Source organism: Anomaloglossus baeobatrachus, chromosome 1 (assembly GCF_048569485.1).
Source record: "Anomaloglossus baeobatrachus isolate aAnoBae1 chromosome 1, aAnoBae1.hap1, whole genome shotgun sequence".
Lineage (NCBI taxonomy): Eukaryota > Metazoa > Chordata > Amphibia > Anura > Aromobatidae > Anomaloglossus > Anomaloglossus baeobatrachus.
The window spans coordinates 711,642,518-711,665,511 of record NC_134353.1 but is presented as its reverse complement, the minus strand read 5'-3'; the positions used below and the strand labels follow the sequence as shown (position 1 = coordinate 711,665,511).

The window sequence follows — 22,994 nt, the reverse complement described above, 5'->3', positions numbered from 1 at the left end:
CAATAGTGGCCTTAGAGGTAGTGAGACACTGATGTAGTCCTTCTAGAATGAGAAACGTAATTTAAACATCTGAAAGAAGCCGTTATCAAGTAGCGACACAGAGCTCTGACAAGATCCAAATAGGGTAAGGATTTCTCAGCTGTATTATAAGGAGAAGGAAAGAGGGAAAAAAGAAAGGGAAAAGGAGAGCAGAAGGACACATTCGCATGTTCTAATAATCGCCTGATGGAAGTGAAAGCAATCAGGAATGCCCCCTTCAAAGAAGGTTAGAGTGGAGAAAAGCTGTGGATTGGTTTAAAAGGATTACACTAATACGCTAAGCTCTAGGTTAAGATGTCAGGGATCCAAGGGAGAACAATAGGGAGGAGCAGAGTGAGCTATACCATGAAGAAAAGTCCTTTTTTAAAGGCCTAGAAGCCAGATCTTCCTGGAAAAGAAAGGACAGGGCCAAGACCTAGTCCTCGAGGGAGCTGAGGGCCTGACTGCAGGAATGTTAGAAGAAAAGGTAGGGAAAACACCATAGGCAAGACCTCATGAAATTCATATGAGTGGAAAAAGGCCTTCCAGGTATGATGGATGATACAAAGCAAGGATAGCATCTGTGCTTTGATCATGGCCTGTACAACCTGATCAGAAAAACATGAGGATTTTAGATGATGACCTTGGGAGAAAGGGTCTGGTCAAGCTAGAAAACTCGACTTGATCTTCTTGAGCAATTTGAGTAGTAGAAGTAGGGAGGGAAACAGATAAGGAAGAGAACATTGAGACCAAAGAATTTCCAGAGCAACGGATCCAGTTGTTAGATGGTGACGAACCCTAGATACAAATTGTGGAATCTTGTGCTCATGTCTGAATGCCATCAGGTCAACAACTGGAGTGCCCCATGGTAGTCTGATTTGGTCAGATGCCAAGACCACTCTCTCACAGTTATTCCTTTGCTATGGAAAGTCAGTGGCCCAGCTGTCCATACCCGGTATTTGGATCACTCAGAAAGGTAGGATTATTGTTTCTGCCCAGTCATGAATCTCAGCAAAGCTGTGGAAAGATAAGGCGCAATAGGGTCTTACCCGGTAGACAAAGGGTGGTGAATGTCAAGAGAAACACTCACCTGGTGGGGTTGTGACAGTCACAACTCCTTTGAAAGCATGTAGATAACGTGAACGGCAGCGGTCCCGCAGCAAGGAGTAGTTAAAATCAGCAGGAGAAATGCAGGATTAGAATACCGCGCCAAACCACAAGAGTCCAGGTGAAGATAGTAAAACTCTTTTCTTTATTTTCACAGGTCTATGCGTTTCAAGGACATATCCGTCCTGTTCCTCAGGACAAATGTGCAGAGAATACTATCTAGATAGTATTAGTAGTAGTAGTAGGGTACTCTTCCCACCTTAAGCGTCAAAATTGATCTTGACCAGTTTCTCCCCAAAATGAGGAGAGAAATGTAAGGGAAGGTTAATGAGTGACCGCTGAGATGCATGGTCAGTGTTCCACACCTTGAGCCAGGGAATATGGCGGATAGTTATAATATTGCTTGAAATTTGAGCAGGAGAGCTGGCTGCTTCAAAAGGTGCAGAACCGAGGTACTTTCCCGAGTGGGCAATCTGATCTGATATATGATATAATGATGATATTATGCTATGACGCAGGTGCTTTGCACAAGCCGTAACTGCATTGACAATAAAGAAAGCAACAAAGGCTGAAATAATGCCAATCCTGCAGCTTCAAATGCGGACTTGACAATAGATTCCACTTGTCAGTCTGTGGAGTCCTTTGGAGACGTTGTATCAGATAGTGCAAGGATCAAGGTCCTTGATAACCTGAAAATTAGAGGGTCCACTGAGGGAGAGGAGGACTAGATGGCAAAGAGATCAGTAGGAAAAGGAAACAAAACCTCCATGCATTTACATGTATGAAAACACTTTTTGGAATGAGCCCACTGCTTGTCCAGTACGTCACTGAATTCCGAGTTAGAAAAGCATTTGTCTGACCGTCCTGAAGGAAAAAAAAGAGTGTGCAGGGGTGAAAGATCTGTATAATTCACACTGGACAATAATTAGTTTACAGCACAGAAAAGTCTGTCAACCATGTCTCACAGCTATAAAGATGATCAGAATTTAGATAGACGTCTGAATCAGAGTTGTGTTCAGACTGCTGAAGTGGTCAAGCTTATGGGGAGGAAGAGCGTGATGGTGAGAGAGGTTTTGTTGTGGAGAGAGACTAAAGCAGGCTTTACACGCTGCGATCTCGCTAGCGAGATCGCATCCGCCCCCGTCGGTTGTGTGACACGGGCATATCGCTGCCCGTCGCGCACAACCTCACTTACCCCCGTCACACGGACTTAGCTTCCCTGCGACGTCGCTCTGGCCGGCGAACCGCCTCCTTAAGGGGGCGGGTCGTGCAGCGTCACAGCGACGTCACACGGCAGGCGGCCAATAGAAGCGGAGGGGCGGAGATGAGCGGGACATAAACATCCCGCCCACCTCCTCCTTCCGCATTGCCGATGGAGGCAGGTAAGGAGATGTTCCTCGCTCCTGCAGTATCGCACACAGCGATGTGTGCTGCCGCAGGAACCAGGAACAACATCGCTAACATCCTGAAAACGATTTTTTGTTTCAGGACGACCTCTCCACGGCAAACGATTTTACCCTCTTTTGCGATCGTTTAAGATTGCTCTTAAGTGTTACACACTGCGATCTTGTTAATGACGCCGGATGTGTGTCACAAACAAGGTGACCCCGACGATAATTCATTAACGATATCGTAGCGTGTAAAGCCCCCTTAAGACTGGGATGATAAGCTTACTCTAGGCAGCATGAACTGCTGCTGTGCTCTGCAAGTGGCTGGTGGGTTGAAACACCGTGGGCAGTAATCCAAGTACTCGATGCCGTGGAACACATGGGTAGCCGATCCATGATTGTGACCACAGTTTGTAATACCTTGGTTAGCTCTGCAACAGACTGAACGATTAAAGTCCCAGGCTGGGGAAGGAAAAACATTCTTGTCACAGGCAGCAGGGGGCTCTAGGGCCAGAGGTGGGGTTGATGGAGTGCAGGCAGTGCAAATGGCAACGGGTTGGCCACTAGATAATTTGTGCTTAAAGGATGTGCAGGCAAAGTGCACAACCAGCGGGGGATGGGGGGGACTGGTGTGCACGTTTTCTATGGGGTCATGGTTAAAGAGGGTGGAAAAAGGAAAGAGTATGTACAGGTAGGAATTTGTTAATAGGTGACAGGAGGGCGAGAGCCTTGCTGGTGGCTGTTATGTATGTTCCCAGTCCTGAGATTTAGTCTGTGGAGTTAATGAATGCTGAAGAGGAGGTCCGGGAGATTATAGGCCTTACAGTCTTAAAGGACCCCACAAGAGACTGGCATGGCTGTGGATGTAGCAGAGAGGAAATCGTGGTGCATAGAAATGAGGATGGGGTGGGTATGCTGCAGAACAGGAGAATCACCAGTGAAAGCATCGGATTAGCCAAGGTGGGAGGGTGCGTAATTCGCTAGCTCATCCAGTCCACAGCTGATCCCGGAGACTAAATTTTAGCCCCAAACCCAGCCAAGGTACCAGAAGGCTTCGGAATCAAGAGGGATCCCCAGAAGGAAAACAGAAGACTGAAGAAAAGAAAGATGAATAAAATAAAAATATAAAAAAAAAAAAGAAAAAAGACAGAGGATGAGCGCTGCCAAGGGAGATAGCGCAACACAGCGGAACGCAGGAGAAGATCCCCTTTCTTGACTTGAAGCTTGATCCATCCACGGTCGTATCCGTAGGAGATGAACTTTGTCTCGGTCTTTGCTACACACAAGTGCCAGGCTTTGGGGGGAAAATGGCAAAAAATGGCAAAGACCGTTTGCACTAGTACCTTAACGCTGATTGCATTAAGAGAACAAAAAGGTTCAGTCATCCAGATGACAGGGGATACAGACTGACCCATGGCAGAACTGTGCTCGCCATCTTTTGGGTTGGGAAAACAGAGTGTCCCATCCATGTCTGTTACCCTAACTGAGGAGACAAGAGAAGATTAGACAAAAATAAAAAATACTTCATTGGCATAAACCGATCTTGACCTCCAGACCTGTGCCTGCATTCTAAGTAACACTACGCTAAACAGAATAGCTTTGTTACCAGCAGGCGGGTGAAGCCTACTGAGGTTGTTATCCTTACTGTCAGCCATCTGGTGGTTGCATCGTACACCAATGGTTTCCGGTGTCACCCACTGGAGCACCTGAGAAAACCTGTTCTCATCGCACAACCTTTTTAAGTCCTTCTTATATATTTCCAAGTTTATTTTATTCCACTCCTGATTTTTGGATGAAAAACTCCATATGTGATATTCCAACCTTTGGCTGAACTCTGGCATTAAACTGTAACTATTCATTGTGAGAATAACATGAGTGCAAAGACCCAGTATAATAACGGCATGTGGTGTGAGGTGATGAAAAATGAACATAAAAAATGTGAAAAAGTAAAAAATTGAAAAGAAGGGAATTTTGTTTACTTACCGTAAATTCCTTTTCTTCTAGCTCCAATTGGGAGACCCAGACAATTGGGTGTATAGCTATTGCCTCTGGAGGCCACACAAAGTATTACACTTAAAAGTGTAAGGCCCCTCCCCTTCTGGCTATACACCCCCAGTGGGATCACTGGCTCACCAGTTTTAGTGCCAAAGCAAGAAGGAGGAAAGCCAATAACTGGTTTAAAGACCAATTCAATCCGAGGAAACATCGGAGAACTGAACCATACCACATGAACAACATGTGTACCCGAAAAAACAGAAAAACCCCGAGAAAACAGGGCGGGTGCTGGGTCTCCCAATTGGAGCTAGAAGAAAAGGAATTTACGGTAAGTAAACAAAATTCCCTTCTTCTTTGTCGCTCCATTGGGAGACCCAGACAATTGGGATGTCCAAAAGCAATCCCTGGGTGGGTAAAAGAATACCTCATGATAGGGCCGTCAAACGGCCCTCTCCTACAGGTGGCCAACCGCCGCCTGAATGACTTATCTACCTAGGCTGGCGTCTGCCGAAGCGTAGGTATGCATCTGATAATGCTTGGTAAAAGTAAGTAGACTCGACCAGGTGGGTGCCTGACACACCTGCTGAGCCGTAGCCTGGTGCCGTAATGCCCAGGATGCACCCACGGCTCTGGTAGAATGGGCCTTCGGCCTTGAGAGAACCAGAAGCCCAGTAGAACTGTAGGTTTCAAGAATTGGTTCCTCGAGCCCCCGAGCAAGGGTGGATCTGGAAGCTTGCGACTGTTTACGCCGACCAGCGACAAGGACAAAGAGTGCATCCGGGTGGCGCAGGAGCGCCATGCGGGAAGTAGAACCTGAGTGCTCTCACCAGAACCAACAGATGCAAATCTTTCTGAAATTGATGGACTGGACGAGGACACAAAGAAGGTGAGGTGATATCCTGATTGATATGAAAATGGGATACCACCTTAGGGAGAAATTCCGGAACCGGACGCAGAACTACCCTGTCCTGGTGAAGGACCAGGAAGGGAGTTTGTATGAGAGCGTTGCTAGCTCGGAAACTCTCCTAAGAGACGAGACCGTTACTAGAAGGCCACTTCCCGTGAAAAACGGGAAGGGAGACATCCTTCAAAGGCTCGAAAGGCGGCATCTGGAGAGCAATTAGAACCTTGTTCAGATCTCAGGGCTCTAACGGCCGCTTGTACGGAGTGCTGAGAAGACAAACTCCCCGTAGGAACGTGCGTACCTGAGGAAGTCGTCGTTTCTGAAAAAATACAGATAGCGCTGAGACTTGTCCCTAAAGGGAACTGAGCGACAACCCATTTTCCTACCTAGATTGCAGGAAGGAAGGAAACATAGACGATGCAACCGGCCAGGGAGAAACACCCTGCGCCGAGCACCGAGATAAGAACATCTTCCACGTCCTGTGGTCAATCTTGGCGGACGTTGGTATGCTAGCCTGTCTCATGGTGGCAACCACGTCCTGAGGTAATCCTGACGACACTAGGTTCCAGGACTCAATGCCACACCATCCGGTTGAGGGCCGTAGAATTCAAATGGAAGAATGGCCCTTGAGACAGCCAGTCTGATTGGTCTGGTAGTGCCCCCGGTTAGCCTACCGTGAGGCACCACAGAACCGAGTACCACAACATCCTCGGCCAATTTGTAGCGACGAGGATGGCGCGGCCGCAGTCGGTCTTGATCTAGCGCAGTACTCTGGGCAACAATGCCAGAGGTGGCACCTAAGGTAGCTGGAACTGCGACCAATGCTGAACTAAGGCGTTTGCCGCCAGAGCTCGATGATTGTGAAACCGTGCCATGAAGCTGGCACATTGTTGTTGTGCCGTGACGCCATTAGATCGACGTCCGGCCTCTGTCAGCGGCGCCAGATCTCCTGAAACCCGTCCGGGTGAGGAGACCATACTCTTTCGGCCACACCTCAGCGACTTAGGAAGTCAGCTTCCTAGTTTCCACACTTGGGATGTGAATTGTGGATATGGTGGATGCCGTGTCTTCCACCCACATCAGAACCTGCCGGACTTCCTGGAAGGCTTGCCGGTTGCGCGTTCTTCCTTGGTGGTTGATGTATGCCACCGCTGTGGAGCTGTCCGACTGAAGTCGGATATGCTTGCTTTCCAGCCGCTGTTGGAAGGATTGTAGGGCAAGATACACTGCTCTGTGTTCAAGAACATTGATCTGAAGAGTGGACTCTTGCTGAGTCCACGTACCCTGAGCGCTGTAGTGGAGAAAAACTGCTCCCCACCCTGATAGACTCGCGTCTGTCGTAACTATCGCCCAGGACGGGGATAGGAAGGACCTTCTTTTTGACCAAGAGGTGAGAAGAAGCCACCACCGTAGAGATTCCTTGGCCGCCTGAGAAAGAACGACGACTCTGTTGAGGGACGTCGACTCCTCGTCCCATTGGCGGAGAATGTCCCATTGTAGTGGACGCAGTAAAACTGCGCGAAAGGAACTGCCTCCATTGCTACCATCTTACGTAGGAAGTGCATGAGGCGTCTCAATGTGTGCGACTGGTTCTTAAAGAAGAGCTTGCAGCCCGTAGTGAATGCTGTTTGTCTAGCGGCAGCTTCACTATCGCTGAGAGAGTAAGAAACTCTATGCCTAGATATGTTATCGATAGGGTCGGGGTCGGATCTGACTTTAAAAAGTTGATGATCCACCCAAAACTCTAGAGAGTCTCCAGCGCAACGTTCGGGCAGTGTTGGCATGTTTCCTAAGAGAGTGCCTTGACAAGTAGATCGTCTAAATACGGGACCACAGAGTGACCCTGAGAGTGCAGGACTGTGACTACTGCTGCCCTGACCTTGGCGAAGACCAGTTGGACTGTCGCTAGCCGGAAGGTAGAGCTACGAACAGAGGGTGTTCGTCTCCTATAACGAAGCGTAGAAACGCTAGTGCTCTGGATCAATCGGCACGTGTGGATAAGCATCCTTGATGCCTAATGATGCTAGGAAATATCCTTGGGACCTTGAGGCGATGACATGGCGGAGGGATTCCATCCGGAACCGCCTGGTGTCCACGAGCTTGCTGAGCATTTTTAGATCCAGAACGGGACGGAACGGCCCGTTGTTATAGGTACCGCAAAGAATTTGGGGTAAAAACCGTGACCTTGTTCCTGAAGAGGAACGGGGGTCATCACTCTTTCTGCCTATAGAGTGCACCCTGTTTGCAGAAGAGCAGCGGCCCGGCCGGGAGGTGGAGAAATTCTGAAGAATCGAGTTGGAGGACGAGAAGTGAGCTCTATCCTGTACCCGTGAGACAGAATGTCTCACACTCAATGGTCATTGACCTATGGCAGCTAAATATCGCTAAGGCGGGAGAGCCTGCTACCGACCGAGGCCGCAAGTCATGAGGAAGCCGCCTTGGAAGCGGGTTTTCAGACTGTCGCTTTTTTGGGCGAGACTGAGCCCGCTAAGAATCTTAGCTCCTCTGATCCTTTTGAGTCCACATTGGACGAGGAAAAATGGGACCTGCCCGAGCCTCGAAAAGGCCGAAAACCCCGACTGCCTCTTGCTCTGTTGGGGTTTGTTGTGTCCGGGCTGAGGAAAGGATGAATCCTTACCCCTGGACTGTTTGATGGTTACATCCAACGCTCACCAAACAGTCGGTCAGCAGAAAAAGGCAACTGGTTAGGCAACCTTTTTTGGAAGCAGAATCTGCCTTCCATTCACTTAACGAGCAGACCAGGCTCTGCTTAAAAACACGGAGTAGCGGAGGCTACCGCCGCACGGTTCGCAGAGTCCAGGACAACCTGAATCGCGTAAGAAACAAATGCAGACATTTGAGAGGTTAAGGATGCCACCTGCGGCACAGATGTACGTGTAACCGTGTCAATCTGTGTAAGACAAGCTGAAATAGCTTGGAGTGCCCCAAGGGAGAGAATGCCGGAGCCAACGGTGCGTCGACAGCCTCATAGATGGCTTTCGACCAGAGATCCATCTGTCTGTCAGTGGCATCTTTGAGTTTGCAGTTCCATCTCCCACTGCAACTATGGATCTAGCTACAAGCCTGGAGATTGGAGGATGCCGCTCGGGACATTGGGTCCAGTTCTTGACCAAGTCAGGGGACAGGGATAACGTGTATCCTAAGCCGTTTGGAGAAGCGCATATCTGGATAAGCGTGGTGTTCCTGGACTGCCTCTCTGAAGGCAGAGTGGTCCAGAAAAATACGTGAAGCTGACTCCTCCACTGGAGGAGCTGTGAGAAATAACCCACATTCTATAGATGGACGCTATAAGATTATTTACTATGGCGTCACAATCAGGTGTATCCAGATTGAGAGCGGTCTCAGGATCAGAATCCTGAGCCGCTACTTCCGCCTCATTACACAGCGAGTCCTTCTGTTAGGACCCTGATGAAACCGAGGCCGCTCATAGCGAGCCCACTTAGGCTGTCTGGGACTGACGTCCGTGCAGAGCCGTGCTCTGGGATGCGTGTGACATTCCCGGAGCTGTTAGTTATTCACACTGAGGGGGGCCATGGATCAATGATTCAACAGTGCCCATATTGTGAGAGACATGTCCGGACTGCTAGGCTTCTAGTATCATAGCCATAGTCTCAGAAAAACTGTCAGTAAATACTGCAGACACCGTCCTCATCCCCTGGCCATTAGTGCATACAATGGGAGTCTATGTACCTGCCGGCCGTATAGCCGTACATGCTGTACCAGCTGTATAGAAAAACATGTGGTTCTGCACCTTTGTTTTACACAGAGAATATGCTGATAACTCCTCCGCATAATCCAGGAGGGTATATACAACGTGCGACCAAACAGTGCAATGTATATAGTACAAGCATATCTATAAGTGCACTTCTGCACTAGTGGGGTTAGCACCACAGGTGCTGCTTAACGCCTGTTACAGCGATTGTGTGACTATCAGAATGCCAGGGACTTCCACACTTGTCTCTGTATCGTACAGAAACTGACACTAATGGCTGCCGGTGTCCTTGTAGAGAAGGAAGCCGTGGGCGTGCCTGAGAAAGTGCGGGAATCCGGATTCACAGTGCACACAGTGAGAGGGGTGGAGTATGCAAAACATACTCCAGCTCTCAGCTCTGCTCTATGCAGCGTCACGCCCCTACCCTGACTGTCAGGGCTGTGGGCGGTAACGAAGGGAGACTAGGCCCAGAAGCCGGGGACTCGAGTTAACAGCGCGGCCGCCGTAAAAGCGCGGGCCGCGCTGAAGTCCCCGGCGCACCACAAGTGCCAGCCGCGCCGCAGTTCCAGCGGCCGGCGCGACCGATTCATAGAAGTGGCCAGCGTCCCGCCCCTCTCTTGACTAATTGGCAGGTCTGGGGGCGGGAACGAACGGAAGTAGGCCGCAAAAACCGGGGACTCTAGTTATCAGCGCGGCCGCCGTAAAAGCGCGGGCCGCGCTGAAGTCCCCGGCGCACCACAAGTGCCAGCCGCGCCGCTGCCAGCGGCCGGCGCGACCGATTCCTGGAAGTGGCCAGCGTCCCGCCCCTCTCCTGACTGGCAGGTCTGGGGGCGGGAACGAACGGAAGCAGGCCGCAAAAGCCGGGGACTCTAGTTATCAGCGCGGCCGCCGTAAAAGCGCAGGCCGCGCTGAAGTCCCCGGCGCACTACAAGTGCCAGCCGCGCCGCAGTCCCAGCGGCCGGCGCGACCAATTCCCATAAGTGAGCCTGCTTCAGCAAAGCTGAATGAGGCCATGGCACAGGCGCCGCAGCGCTGATGTCCCCCGGCGCACTACAACACCCAGCATGCTGCGGTGTGAGCGCCAAATGCACGGGGACACAGAGTACCTTGAGGAAGCAGGGCCATGTCCCTGATGTACTCCGCTCCATCCAGCATCTTCTCCAGGGGCTGTAGATGGAGCACGGTCTCAGTGCCTGGAGACCGGTAAATCCCACTTCACCCAGAGCCCTGTAAAAAGGGATGGGGAAGGAATCAGCATGTGGGCTCCTGCCGCCGTACCCGCAATGGGTACCTCAACCTTACAAACACCTCCGACATACAGTGGGGTGAGAAGGGAGCATGCTGGGGACACTATATGTGTCCTCTTTTCTTCCATCCGACATAGTCAGCAGCTGCTGCTGACTAAAAAGTGGAGCTATGCGTGGATGTGTTGCCTCCTTCGCACAAAGCACAAAACTGGTGAGCCAGTGATCCCACTGGGGGTGTATAGCCAGAAGGGGAGGGGCCTTACACTTTTAAGTGTAATACTTTGTGTGGCCTCCAGAGGCAATAGCTATACACCCAATTGTCTGGGTCTCCCAATGGAGCGACAAAGAAATCCTGTGTTACCTACCAGTGTTACATGTTACATCTACATTTCTAGCTGTGACATTCAGTGAACATCAGATCACTTTGATAGATTAGTAACCAATCAGGAATGCATTCTTTTTAAAGATATTTGAAATGAAGGGAATTTTGTTTACTTACCGTAAATTCCTTTTCTTCTAGCTCCTATTGGGAGACCCAGACAATTGGGTGTATAGCTTCTGCCTCCGGAGGCCACACAAAGTATTACACTTTAAAAAGTGTAACCCCTCCCCTCTGCCTATACACCCTCCCGTGGATCACGGGCTCCTCAGTTTTGGTGCAAAAGAAGGAAGGAGGAAACTTATGAATTGGTCTAGGGTAAATTCAATCCGAAGGATGTTCGGAGAACTGAACCATGAACCAAAAGAACAATTCAACATGAACAACATGTGTACACAAAAGAACAACCAGCCCGAAGGGAACAGGGGCGGGTGCTGGGTCTCCCAATAGGAGCTAGAAGAAAAGGAATTTACGGTAAGTAAACAAAATTCCCTTCTTCTTTGTCGCTCCATTGGGAGACCCAGACAATTGGGACGTCCAAAAGCAGTCCCTGGGTGGGTAAAAGAATACCTCAATAAAAAGAGCCGAAACGGCCCTCCTCTTACGGGTGGGCAACGTCCGCCTGAAGGACTCGCCTACCTAGACTGGCGTCTGCCGAAGCATAGGTATGCACTTGATAGTGTTTCGTGAAAGTGTGCAGACTAGACCACGTAGCTGCCTGACACACCTGCTGAGCCGTAGCCCGGTGCCGCAATGCCTAGGACGCATCCACGGCTCTGGTAGAATGGGCTTTCAGCCCTGAAGGAAGCGGAAGCCCAGAAGAACGGTAGGCTTCCAGAATCGGTTCCTTGATCCACCGAGCCAAGGTTGACTTGGAAGCCTGCGAACCCTTACGCTGGCCAGCAACAAGGACAAAGAGCGCATCTGAACGACGCAGGGGCGCCGTGCGAGACACGTAGAGCCGGAGTGCTCTCACCAGATCCAAAGAGTGCAAATCCTTTTCACATTGGTGAATTGGATTAGGGCAAAATGAAGGCAAGGAGATATCCTGATTGAGATGAAAAGGAGATACCACCTTAGGGAGAAATTCCGGGACCGGACGTAGAACCACCTTATCCTGGTGAAACACCAGGAAGGGGGCTTTGCATGACAGCGCTGCAAGCTCAGACACTCTCCGGAGTGATGTAACTGCCACTAGAAAGGCCACCTTTTGCGAAAGACGTGATAAAGAGACATCCCTAGCGGCTCGAAAGGTGGTTTCTGAAGAGCCGTTAGCACCCTGTTAAGATCCCAGGGTTCCAGCGGACGCTTGTAAGGTGGGACTATGTGGCAAACTCCCTGCAGGAACGTGCGGACCTGCGGAAGCCTGGCTAGGCGCTTTTGAAAAAATACGGAGAGCGCCGATACTTGGCCCTTGAGAGAGCCGAGTGACAAACCCTTGTCCATTCCGGATTGAAGGAATGAAAGAAAAGTGGGTAAGGCAAACGGCCATGGAGGAAAACCGTTATCAGAGCACCAGGATAAGAAGATTTGCCAAGACCTGTAATAGATCTTGGCGGACGTTGGCTTCCTGGCCTGTCTCATGGTGGCAATGACATCCTGAGATAACCCTGAAGACGCTAGGAGCCAGGACTCAATGGCCACACAGTCAGGTTGAGGGCCACAGAATTCAGATGGAAAAATGGCCCTTGTGACAGCAAGTCTGGGCGGTCTGGAAGCGCCCACGGTTGACCCACCGTGAGATGCCACAGATCCGGGTACCACGACCGCCTCGGCCAGTCTGGAGCGACGAGAATGGCGCGACGGCAGTCGGACCTGATCTTGCGTAACACTCTGGGCAGCATCGCCAGAGGAGGAAACACATAAGGCAGTCGAAACTGCGACCAGTCCTGAACTAAGCGTCCGCCGCCAGAGCTCTGTGATCCTGAGACCGTGCCATGAATGCCGGGACTTTGTTGTTGTGCTGTGATGCCATGAGATCGACGTCCGGCGTTCCCCAGCGGCGACAGATCTCTCGAAACACTTCTGGGTGCAGAGACCATTCCCCCGCATCCATGCCCTGACGACTGAGAAAATCTGCTTCCCAGTTTTCTACGCCCGGGATGTGAACTGCGGAGATGGTGGAGGCTGTGGCTTCCACCCACTGCAGAATCCGCCGGACTTCCTGGAAGGCTTGACGACTGCGAGTGCCGCCTTGGTGGTTGATGTATGCGACGGCAGTGGCGTTGTCCGACTGGATACGGATCTGCCTGCCCTCCAGCCACCGATGGAAAGCCAATAGGGCTAGATACACTGCCCTTATCTCCAGAACATTGATCTGAAGGGAAGACTCTATCAGAGTCCAGGTTCCCTGAGCCCTGTGGTGGAGAAAAACCGCTCCCCACCCTGACAGGCTCGCGTCCGTGGTGACCACAGCCCAGGTTGGGGGTAGGAAGGATTTTCCCTGCGATAGAGAATTGGGAAGGAGCCACCACTGAAGTGACGTCTTTGTTGCAAGGGAAAGAGAGACGTTCCTGTCGAGGGAAGCCGACCTCCTGTCCCATTTGCGGAGAATGTCCCATTGGAGTGGCCGTAGATGGAATTGCGCGAACGGCACTGCCTCCATCGCTGCCACCATCTTCCCCAGGAAGTGCATGAGGCGCCTTAAGGGGTGTGACTGACTCCGAAGAAGTGATTGCACCCCTGCCTGCAGAGAAAGCTGTTTGTCCCGCGGTAGCTTGACTACCGCTGACTGTGTATGAAACTCCATCCCGAGGTAAGTCAGTGATTGGGTCGGTGTCAACTTGGATTTCGGGAAGTTGATGATCCACCCGAACTGCTGGTGTTTCTCCTGCTGAGACGCCGACTCCTCTACAGTAGGAGGCGGGGGAGAGAGATCCAACACCTGGTTGATGGACGAGATAAGATCATTCACTAATGCGTCCCCCTCAGGTGTATCAAGGTTAAGGGCGACGTCAGGGTCAGATCCCTGAGCTGCGACGTCCGCCTCGTCCTCCAGAGAGTCCTCAAGCTGGGAACCCGAGCAGCGTGAAGAAGTCGGGGAAGATTCCCAGCGAGCCCGCTTAGCCTGTCTAGGACTGTGGTCCGGGCAGGAGTCCTCCGCGTGGGACCTAGGGCCCAACCTGGGAGCGCGCTGCGGCTCGGACCGAGAGGGGCCTGGAGGCGACGATCCAACAGGGGCCGGGGCCTGTGTAAGGACCGGTCTGGACTGCAAAGCTTCTAGCCGCTTGGCAGACCATTTGTCCATAGACTGAGCCATGGATTGTGAAAGTGACTCAGAGAGTTTCTCAGCAAAAGAGGCGAACTCTGTCCCTGCCGCCTGGACAGGGGGAGCAGGGGGGTCTACATGAGCCGAGGGGCCCACTAGTGACCGAGGCTCCGGCTGAGCAAGCGAAACAGGGGTCGAGCATTGCTCACAGTGAGGGTAGGTGGAACCCGCAGGTAACATAGCCCCACAAGAGGTACAGGCCGCAAAAAAAAACCCTGTGCCTTAACAGCTTTGCTCCTTGTGGACGACATGCTGTTGTCTCCTAGGAGAATGATCACTGAGGGTATATGGGCAAAAAAGGGTATACAGCCCGACCGAACAGAAATATATATATATAAATACGTATCTATTCCGGCACCCTAGGGGGGACCAGCACCGGGTGACCGGTGTGGCTTACCGACCGCTAACAAGCGGAGTGTGTGTGTCCTCCAGATTCTCAGCCTTAGGTCCCCCGGAGCTGCAGAGCTGTTCCTGAGAATCCTCCACCGGCAGAATGCCCAAAAAATGGCTGCCGGAGCTCTCAGGGGAGGAGTGGAGCCGTGGGCGGCGCCAGGAAAGTGCGGGAATCTGGGGTCCCCACAGTGATCAATGAGGGGGGAGGAAACATGCAGGATGCTCCAGCCCTCACATCCGACGTCAGGTCGGCAGTCCCGCCCTTACCCCTGACAGGCAGGCCCGGGGGCGGGATTTTTGCGACTAGGCCGCGATGAAGCCGGGGACTAAATTTGAGACCGCGCCCGACAAGCAGGCACGGTCGGCGCGGAAGTCCGCCGGCCTTCTCAATTCAGCAGCTGCCGCAGCGTCCGGGAAGAAGGTGCGCTCCTGCACAGTCCCCAATGGGGACACAGAGTACCTTAGAGTTGCAGGGCCCGGTCCCTGAGGTTGAATAGACTCCGGTCCGGCAGATTCCCACAGGGGCTGCGGAGGGAGCACGGTCCCAGCAAATGGATGACCGCTCAGGATCCCACTTCTCCCAGAGCCGCTAAGGGATGGTGAAGGAGACGGCATGAGGCTCCGGCCTTTGTACCCGCAATGGGTACCTCAACCTTAACAACACCGCCGACGTAGTGGGGTGAGAAGGGAACATGCCGGGGGCCCCGTGGGGGCCCTCTTTTCTTCCAACCGACATAACTAATATGAGAATGCATGAGTGGATGTGTGCCTCCTTCCACACAAAGCATAAAACTGAGGAGCCCGTGATCCACGGGAGGGTGTATAGGCAGAGGGGAGGGGTTACACTTTTTAAAGTGTAATACTTTGTGTGGCCTCCGGAGGCAGAAGCTATACACCCAATTGTCTGGGTCTCCCAATGGAGCGACAAAGAAAAAAGCATTTATTTTCAGTTATATGATTGTAAAATTCTAGAAGTACCTTCTTTAAAGTCTGTGTGTTGGCACATGGAGTGTAAAGTCTCTTCTTCGTGCTTAATAACCCGATGCAAAATTATCCAGGGCAATACAGAGGACAACGAAGGCTCCTTGGTCTCTTCCTGCACGGTCATGCTGTAGTCAATCAGCTGAAAAAAAAGGCTCATTTAATGACTGTCAAGAAAAAAAAAAAGTTAATGGTAAATGGACAATACATAGGGGTTGTCAGCCATCGACCTTCACTTTGATTAGTTATATTAGAGCATAGACCCCTAATCTGAGATGGCCTCTTCCCCAGCAGATGATAATGATTCCAGGCAGCAGTCTGACTCCGCTGTTACTTAGGTACTGCTAACTGCAGTAACCAAATGTCCATCACCTTACTCCAGCAGCTGATCATTTATAACTCACAATGTCATTAATTCTGAGAACAACATCTAGACCCTTTCTAAATCCTATTGTAGTATCTGCCGTTACTACCTCTTGCAGTAAGGAAACCCACAATTTGACTGCTCTAACTGTAAAGAACCCTTTCCTATTTTGCTGTTTGAAATCTCCTTCCATCCATATATATTGATGCCCTCTGGTCTTTAGTATTGTCTTTGGAAGGAATAAGTCATGTGCCGTTAGTTTGAATTGCCCACACATGTATTTATACATATAAATGAGATCTCCTCTGAGGCGTCCTTTTCCTCAGTTAAATATTAATGATGGGCGAGCAGTACAATGCTCGGTACTCGAAATGATGAGTGAACACTACAATGCTTGAGTGCTCGTTACTTGATTCGAGGTGTTCAGATGCTCGAACAGGCTCAACTCAAGTAACAAGTATGATGGAAGATAATGATTGGCCAGTCCACCCACATACAGCCATCCATAAACAGCGCATTTTCGAGGGCGGGAAGGCGGGGGTTTTCGGACACACTATATTTGAAAATGTCGTTTTCACCCCCTGTGAGAGCCATTCAGAGACTGCAGGTTGCTCTTACTGGGGGTACCGACTTCCATTATTCAGTGAAGGGAGCCTGTGCTATGTGTTCAATGTTTCATGAACGACGCATCTGAGCACCGTGATACTTGGCCAAGCAGCGCGAGTACCCAAGCACCCCGATACTCAATCTAATACCGAGCAGTTCCAAGCTCGCTCGTCCATCATTAGTCATTAGAAGAGACTGAAAGTTTACTCTCAAACCCATCCACAAGTTCATAAATAAGTGCTGGCACATTATGGGTAGAGCTGGCACCAACACATTGGTGAGATATGGAATTTTCTTCCCTATACAATGTAACTTGCTTAGATGTAGGTTACCTGTATGAGGTTACTGCAGAGACGTACGAGTTGTGCTGTGACCGTGGATTCCTGTAAAATACAGCTGTCAGACGACAGAGAGAGGTCTATCCCTGTAAGTAACTGTGTTGCCGTGGCAACCCATTCTTCTTTGGAGGCGCCGGACGTGGAGTTCATCATTTGCTGGATTGCTTCATTCAACGCGACCTCTGAGCACTGGAAGCACTGTCTGAAGTCTGAGAGCTTCAGTAGGGAATCCTGCGCGTGAATAACGCCACAAATTACATGTCACAGGCGGCGTGGAATTTACATAATCAACTCAGCGCCTTTCAAAACGGAACAAAAAAATTTATTTCTCCACAGTTTAATTAGATAATTACAGGTTAGCCACAAAGAAATGTGTAGCCTACTGGAAAGTGCAGTCAAATTCAGGCGATCTAGGACGGGAATTGGGAAAATTAAGGTATAAACTGCAGATCTCCCAATATGCTGCGCCCTGCAGTTACCACCTAAGGGGTACTTTGCACGTTGTGACATCGCTACCGCGATATCGTCAGGGTCAAATCGAAAGTGACGCACATCCGGCGCCGGTAACGACATAGCAACGTGTAAAGCCTAGATGCGCCGATAAACGATCGCAAAAGCGTCGAAAATCGGTGATCTGTGTAGTGTCGGTCATTTTCATAATGTCGCACCAATAGGAGATACGATGTTGTTCCTCGTTCCTGTGGCAGCACCCATCGCTGTGTGTGACGCTGCAGGAGCGAGGAACATCTCCTTACCTGCCTCCACCGGCTATGCGGAAGGAAGGAGGTGGGCGGGATGTTTACGTCCCGCTCATCTCCGCCCCTCCGCTTCCATTGGCCGCCTGCCGTGTGACGTCGCTGTGATGCCGCATGACCCGCCCCCTTAGGAAGGAGGCGGGTCGCTGGCCAGAGCGACGTCGCAGGGCAGGTAAGTGTGTGTGAAGCTGCCGTAGCAATAATGTTCGCTACGGCAGCTATCACAAGATATCGCATGTGCGACGGGGGCGGGGACTATCACGCTTGGCATCGCTAGCCGATGCTAGCGATGTCGCAACGTGCAAAGTACCCCTAAGGCCACATTCACAAATCTGAGTGATCCGAGGAAACGTTTTTTCTCATTCTAATTGCATCCATTTTTTTTTCTTCACTTCTGCAGTTGGAAGATCTTAAAGGGGTTGTAAAATGAACAAAGTACATTTTAATCAATAGCTTTTGGAATAAAAATAATTTCCATAATTTAATGTGTTTGAAAAAAATGTTCCTGTGATGAGATAATCTTATATATGTGACCCTGCTATGTGCTGTGTCATGGCCGTGTATGTCTGTAGAGGAACATGGTCTGATCATTCTACAGTACATGTCCTAAGCAGGAGAGTATACAGACAGGACAGCAAGAGATCACAGGTGCAGCATTCTGTGAGGTAAAACATTTCCCTGACTGTTTAAAAATCATTTTTTACCTCCCAGAAAGCTGCAGCTGCAATCACATACAGTAATATTTGTATACTCTCTTTTGCATTCTACCTTGCCCAGGAGATGTGGTATGTTCAGACTATGTTCCTCCATGATCATACACAGCCATTACACAGTACATAGCTGGGGCACATATTCAAGATTATCTCCGCACAAGTACATCCCATCCAATTGTGGAAATTATTATTATTCCAACATAAATTGGCATTTGTGAAAAAAAAACCTTTAACTCTTTATCAATTGACTCTTAATGGATTAGTTAAAAATAGGTGAAACAATGAAGTATGTCTTCAATGTTTCATATGGATCCCCATAGACTTTAATTGATGAGGCTGATCTCAAAATGAATGAGAATAGGACATAATTCAGAGTCTTACGGACCAGAAACAGGGATCCATCTTTAAAGCTGATGTGTGTGTGGATCAGTAAAACTGTATGGGTCAGAGTGTTGTCTGAGAAAAAAAAAACCTGAACCACTAGGACGTGTCACACGGATGTGTTATTGCATGATAAAGCAAACTTCTCATCCCATGGGTGGCCAGCAATGGTAATGAAGCTGATTCTGAATCTGTGAATCAGACAGGTGTTGGAGTTAATTGGGAATTCAGGAATTCCTATTGCAGATCAGCCTAGGGTATTTAGGAGAACAGTTTCTGCTTGGCAGATGTCGGTGATAAATATTTTCCTGCTGCTTCTGAAGATGGCTGGGAGTTTTCCCTTCAGTTTCTCCCATTTATTCTGTGCCTGAATCTATTCCAGATAAGTTTGCTAGTTTCTGAGCTTAATTGCTGAAATTGCACTTAAGGGTGTTTCTTCTTTTTCCTTTTGGTTCTGTGTTTGGTTTCTTGTATGTGAGGATCTGTCTTTCTGCTTTTGTGAGCAGGGCAGTTCCTCCAGCAAGAAAGGGAGCTTGCTCCCTGTTCACGTTTGGATTATTTGCTCTTTAGAGTATTTTTTGTTCTGTGACTTTGTTTCTTCCCATTATATCTGCAGTTCACTTTAATGTGTCTGGCACAAGAGTACCTGATATAGCGGGGGAAGACCCAGTGGTCTTAGTATTTTTTTCTCTATCAGGAGTTTGGCATTTTTTGCAGGGTTTTTTGCTGGCCGCAATCAATTATCTGTCCTGTCCTGTCGTATCTAGTAAGTCGGGCCTCACCTTTGCTAATCTATATTTTCTGTGTATTGTGTTTTCTTACATCACCGTTGTTGCATGTTGGGGGCTTGATATTTCTTTGGCGCCTGCTCCAAGGCAAGTTAGGATTCCTCATTTCTATCTTTGAGGTGTAGCAAGTTTCTCCGGCAGTGACGAGGTGTCTAGGTGTGTTAGGAATATCCCACTGCTACTTTTAGTGTTGTCCGATAGATAGGGAAATGCGGTCAGCTTAGTTTCCAACTACTCTTGTGGTTTTGTTTTTTCCTGATTAATGGGATTTTTTGTGATCCTCCCCGGTTACCAGATCACGTCAGGTTATGCTTCCCTAATTATATCCGTGATATTTAAATAAGCAAATATGGAGGATACTTTGTGTTATGTGTGTAGAATATCAATAATTATTTAATATTCGTATGCAAAGCTTCGTCATTACCATGCAGGATTTGCATTCTAGGCATATTAATAACAGCGGTAGCTAATTTCTATATACATCCCTTTGCCCTGCCGTGTATCACCTGCATTAGTAGCAGCTGAGCAGGTCTCTCTGGAGGAGAGGTCATCAGATCAAGATGCTTATTTCTGTGATAACCACTCATACACAACGTGGGGCACACGAGACGAACCACTGATGAATAATCCCCGATGTCATGCAGCCTCTGAATCTCCTCCAGTGACTGGCATCTCTCCAGGGACTTCAGACTGTTTTCAATCTACAAAAGAATAAAGCCAGAATACTAGAATGACTCATCCAAAATAATAACCTCTCGCTGCTTACAAATGTCTGCTCCACATGCTGGGTTTAGATGAGGAGATAATCACGTAAGCGATAGACTATACAATCAGCATAAGGGACCTCGCACAATGGAAGTCAAGCATTTACATGGAACCATGATTGTGTAAAAATGTATTCATATATAATGGTAAAATAGAGTAAAGTGTTAGCTGTTCACTGAATTAAGAGAAATACTTAACAGAAAATAAATGATCGTGGAAATGTATGCAAAAATGCTAATGTCTGTGCATGTAACATCCTTTGCCAGTTTTTTTCCTTTATAGGGTATCTGTGACCAGGTTTTTGCCACCTAATCGGAGAGCAGCATAACGTAGGGGCAGAGACCCTGATTCCAGCGGTGTGTCACTTACTGGGCTGCTTCAAGTAAAGGACTAGGACCAGCATATTCATGAGCTCTGTATAACTGCTAGATCTGCAGCAGAGAAAACATTGATTTTATCAAAATGACAACAAACAGCTCAATAAGTGACACATCACTGGAATCAGGGTCTCAGTCTCTACATTATGCTGCTCTCATTTGGTGTAGCAAAAACCTGTGACAGATTCCCTTTAATGCTATAGGAACCACGACTGATCAACTAATCAGAAGGAGGCACATGCTTAAATAGATTTGCGTACTCACCTCTGGTTGAATTAATATATTGTTGAAGGAATATTGTTTATATATTTGATATAAAAGTTTGTAGGGAAAGATTCATTACAACTTAAATACTATTAGAGTATGTGCACAGGATCAGAAACTGCTCCTGGACGCAAGAGGTCCTGATCTGTGGGGCCGCGAGTGCTATCTACAGGAGACTACAGCTGCTCGTGCCCACAATCAGGGTCCGGGCCACTGCGGTCTCTTTCTATGTTCTGCCTGCGGTGAATGCTTGTGGCTCCGCAGCAGAGAACTGACATGCTTGCGGCTCTCCGAGCAGCACCGGAGGCCTGTTTTAGCTGTGGGTAGCACACACACACACACACAATGGGTGTGGGATTTCTATAAATCCCATCCACTGTGCTTGTACTGTACAACGCAGCGTTTTGGACGCAGTGAAAATATGCGGTGTCCAAAACGCTGTGAACTCTGATCGTGGGCACACAGTCTGAATATTAGTTTAACTCACAGATTAACAGAAGTGTACAGAATCATAAAGGGAAGACTGTCAATCATTGATAGAACCACCCAGTGGGTTCGAGCCAAGAATGAGCAAAGATTGAGAAGAATACATTACAAGTTATAGTAAATCTTTTCAGACAAACCTACAGCTCTCTGCAAAAGTTTGAAGCATGTGTTGAAAAAATCCAGCAAAGTAAGAATACTTAAAAAAAAAAACAAAAAAAAACAAAATAGAAATACGATTACATTATTTTTTTATGAACTAGCAAAATTAATCAAGAAGTGAGAAATACAAAGACATACTGATAGGGAATGTAGATTGTGAGCCCCAACGGGGACAATGATGATCACGTTTGTAAAGTGCTGTGTAATTAATAACGCTATATAAGCAACATAAATAAATCTAACTTATATCAATATTAGGTGTGACCACCCTTTAGGGGGCTTTACACGCTGCGACATTGCTAACGATATATTGTCGGGGTCACGGTGTTTGTGACGCACATCCAGCGTCGTTAGCGACATCGCAGCACGTAACACATATGAGAGACCTTAAACGATTGCAAAAGAGGCAAAAATCGTTGGTCTGAGACACGTCGTTCACTTACCAAAAATCGTTGTCTGGTCAGTAGCGAGGTTGTTTGTCGTTCCTGCGGCAGCACACATTGCTATGTGTGACACCGCAGGAACGAGGAACAACCTCGTACCTGCGGCCGCCCGCAATGAGGAAGGAAGAAGGTGGGCGGGATGTTCGGCCCGCTCATCTCCGCGCCGCCGCTTCTATTGGGTGGCCACTTAGTGATGCTGCTGTGACGCCACACGAACCGCTCCCTTAGAAAGGAGGCGGTTTGCAGTCTAGCGAGATCGCAGCGTGTAAAACACCCTTTTACCTTCACAGCTCAATTTTCCTAGGTACACATCAAGCTTGTGAAGGAACTTGGCAGGGAGGTTGTTCCAAACATCTGGGAAAACTAACCACATATATTTAGTGGCTTTAGGCTTGTGCAAACCCTTCTATCTCTCCATGTAATCCCAGACAGACTCGCTGATGTTAAGATCAGGGCTCTGTGGGGCCAGATCATTATTTCCAGGACTCCTCCACTTTTACGTTGTAGATAGCTCTTATTTACATTGGCTGTATGTTTGGGTTGTTGTCCTGGGTAAATACCTGCCTGTATTTCTCAGCTAGGGACACCTAGAAATGGGCATCCTTAAGAAATGTAGATGCAGTGTTCAGCCAAGAAAATAAAGATTTTGGGTACTCACCGTAAAATCTTTTTCTCCTTCATTGGGGGACACAGGAAACTATGGGTATATGCTGCTGCCACAAGGGGGTGACACTAGGCAAAAAAACTAAAAAGTTAACACCTCCAGTCCTCAGTAGTATATACCCACTTACCAGTAGGAAGCTATTCAGTTTTTTGCTTAGTCTTCTATGTCCCCCAATGAAGCGACAGAGAAACTTAGTACAACAGATGAAAGACAAATCATGTTTGTTTATTACCCCCCAACATCAGACGATGGTCAGTACTGCCAGCAAACAGAGACCAAGTTACACCCATTTACTGTTCTGAGAAGTCTAACCAAAAGTGGTGTACATGGAAAAATTGTGGCCAAAAGCAATACCTTTGAAACAAGTGACTCCACTGTGCACGAAAACAGAGGAACTGGGGTGCAGAAAAAATGGCAGCAGGTGCTCAGCAAATGGAGTTGTGGATTTGGTCAGAATTAATGGTATTCTTATACTGAG

The 22,994-nt window shown here is 48.9% G+C and overlaps 1 protein-coding gene across 9 annotated transcripts in view; it reads right to left on the bottom strand.

The window, feature by feature from the left end:
- The window catches only part of CABIN1 (calcineurin binding protein 1), a 356,172-nt gene that overhangs the window by 212,488 nt on the left and 120,690 nt on the right, over positions 1-22,994 (bottom strand). For all 9 annotated transcript variants that reach the window (XM_075321598.1, XM_075321591.1, XM_075321647.1 and 6 more), the window contains exons 16-18: positions 19,865-20,059; positions 16,716-16,952; positions 15,411-15,555 (exon numbers count right to left, since the gene is read on the bottom strand). In XM_075321598.1, the coding sequence (XP_075177713.1) occupies positions 15,411-15,555; positions 16,716-16,952; positions 19,865-20,059 (577 nt within the window). The remainder of the gene's footprint in view (positions 1-15,410; positions 15,556-16,715; positions 16,953-19,864; positions 20,060-22,994) is intronic.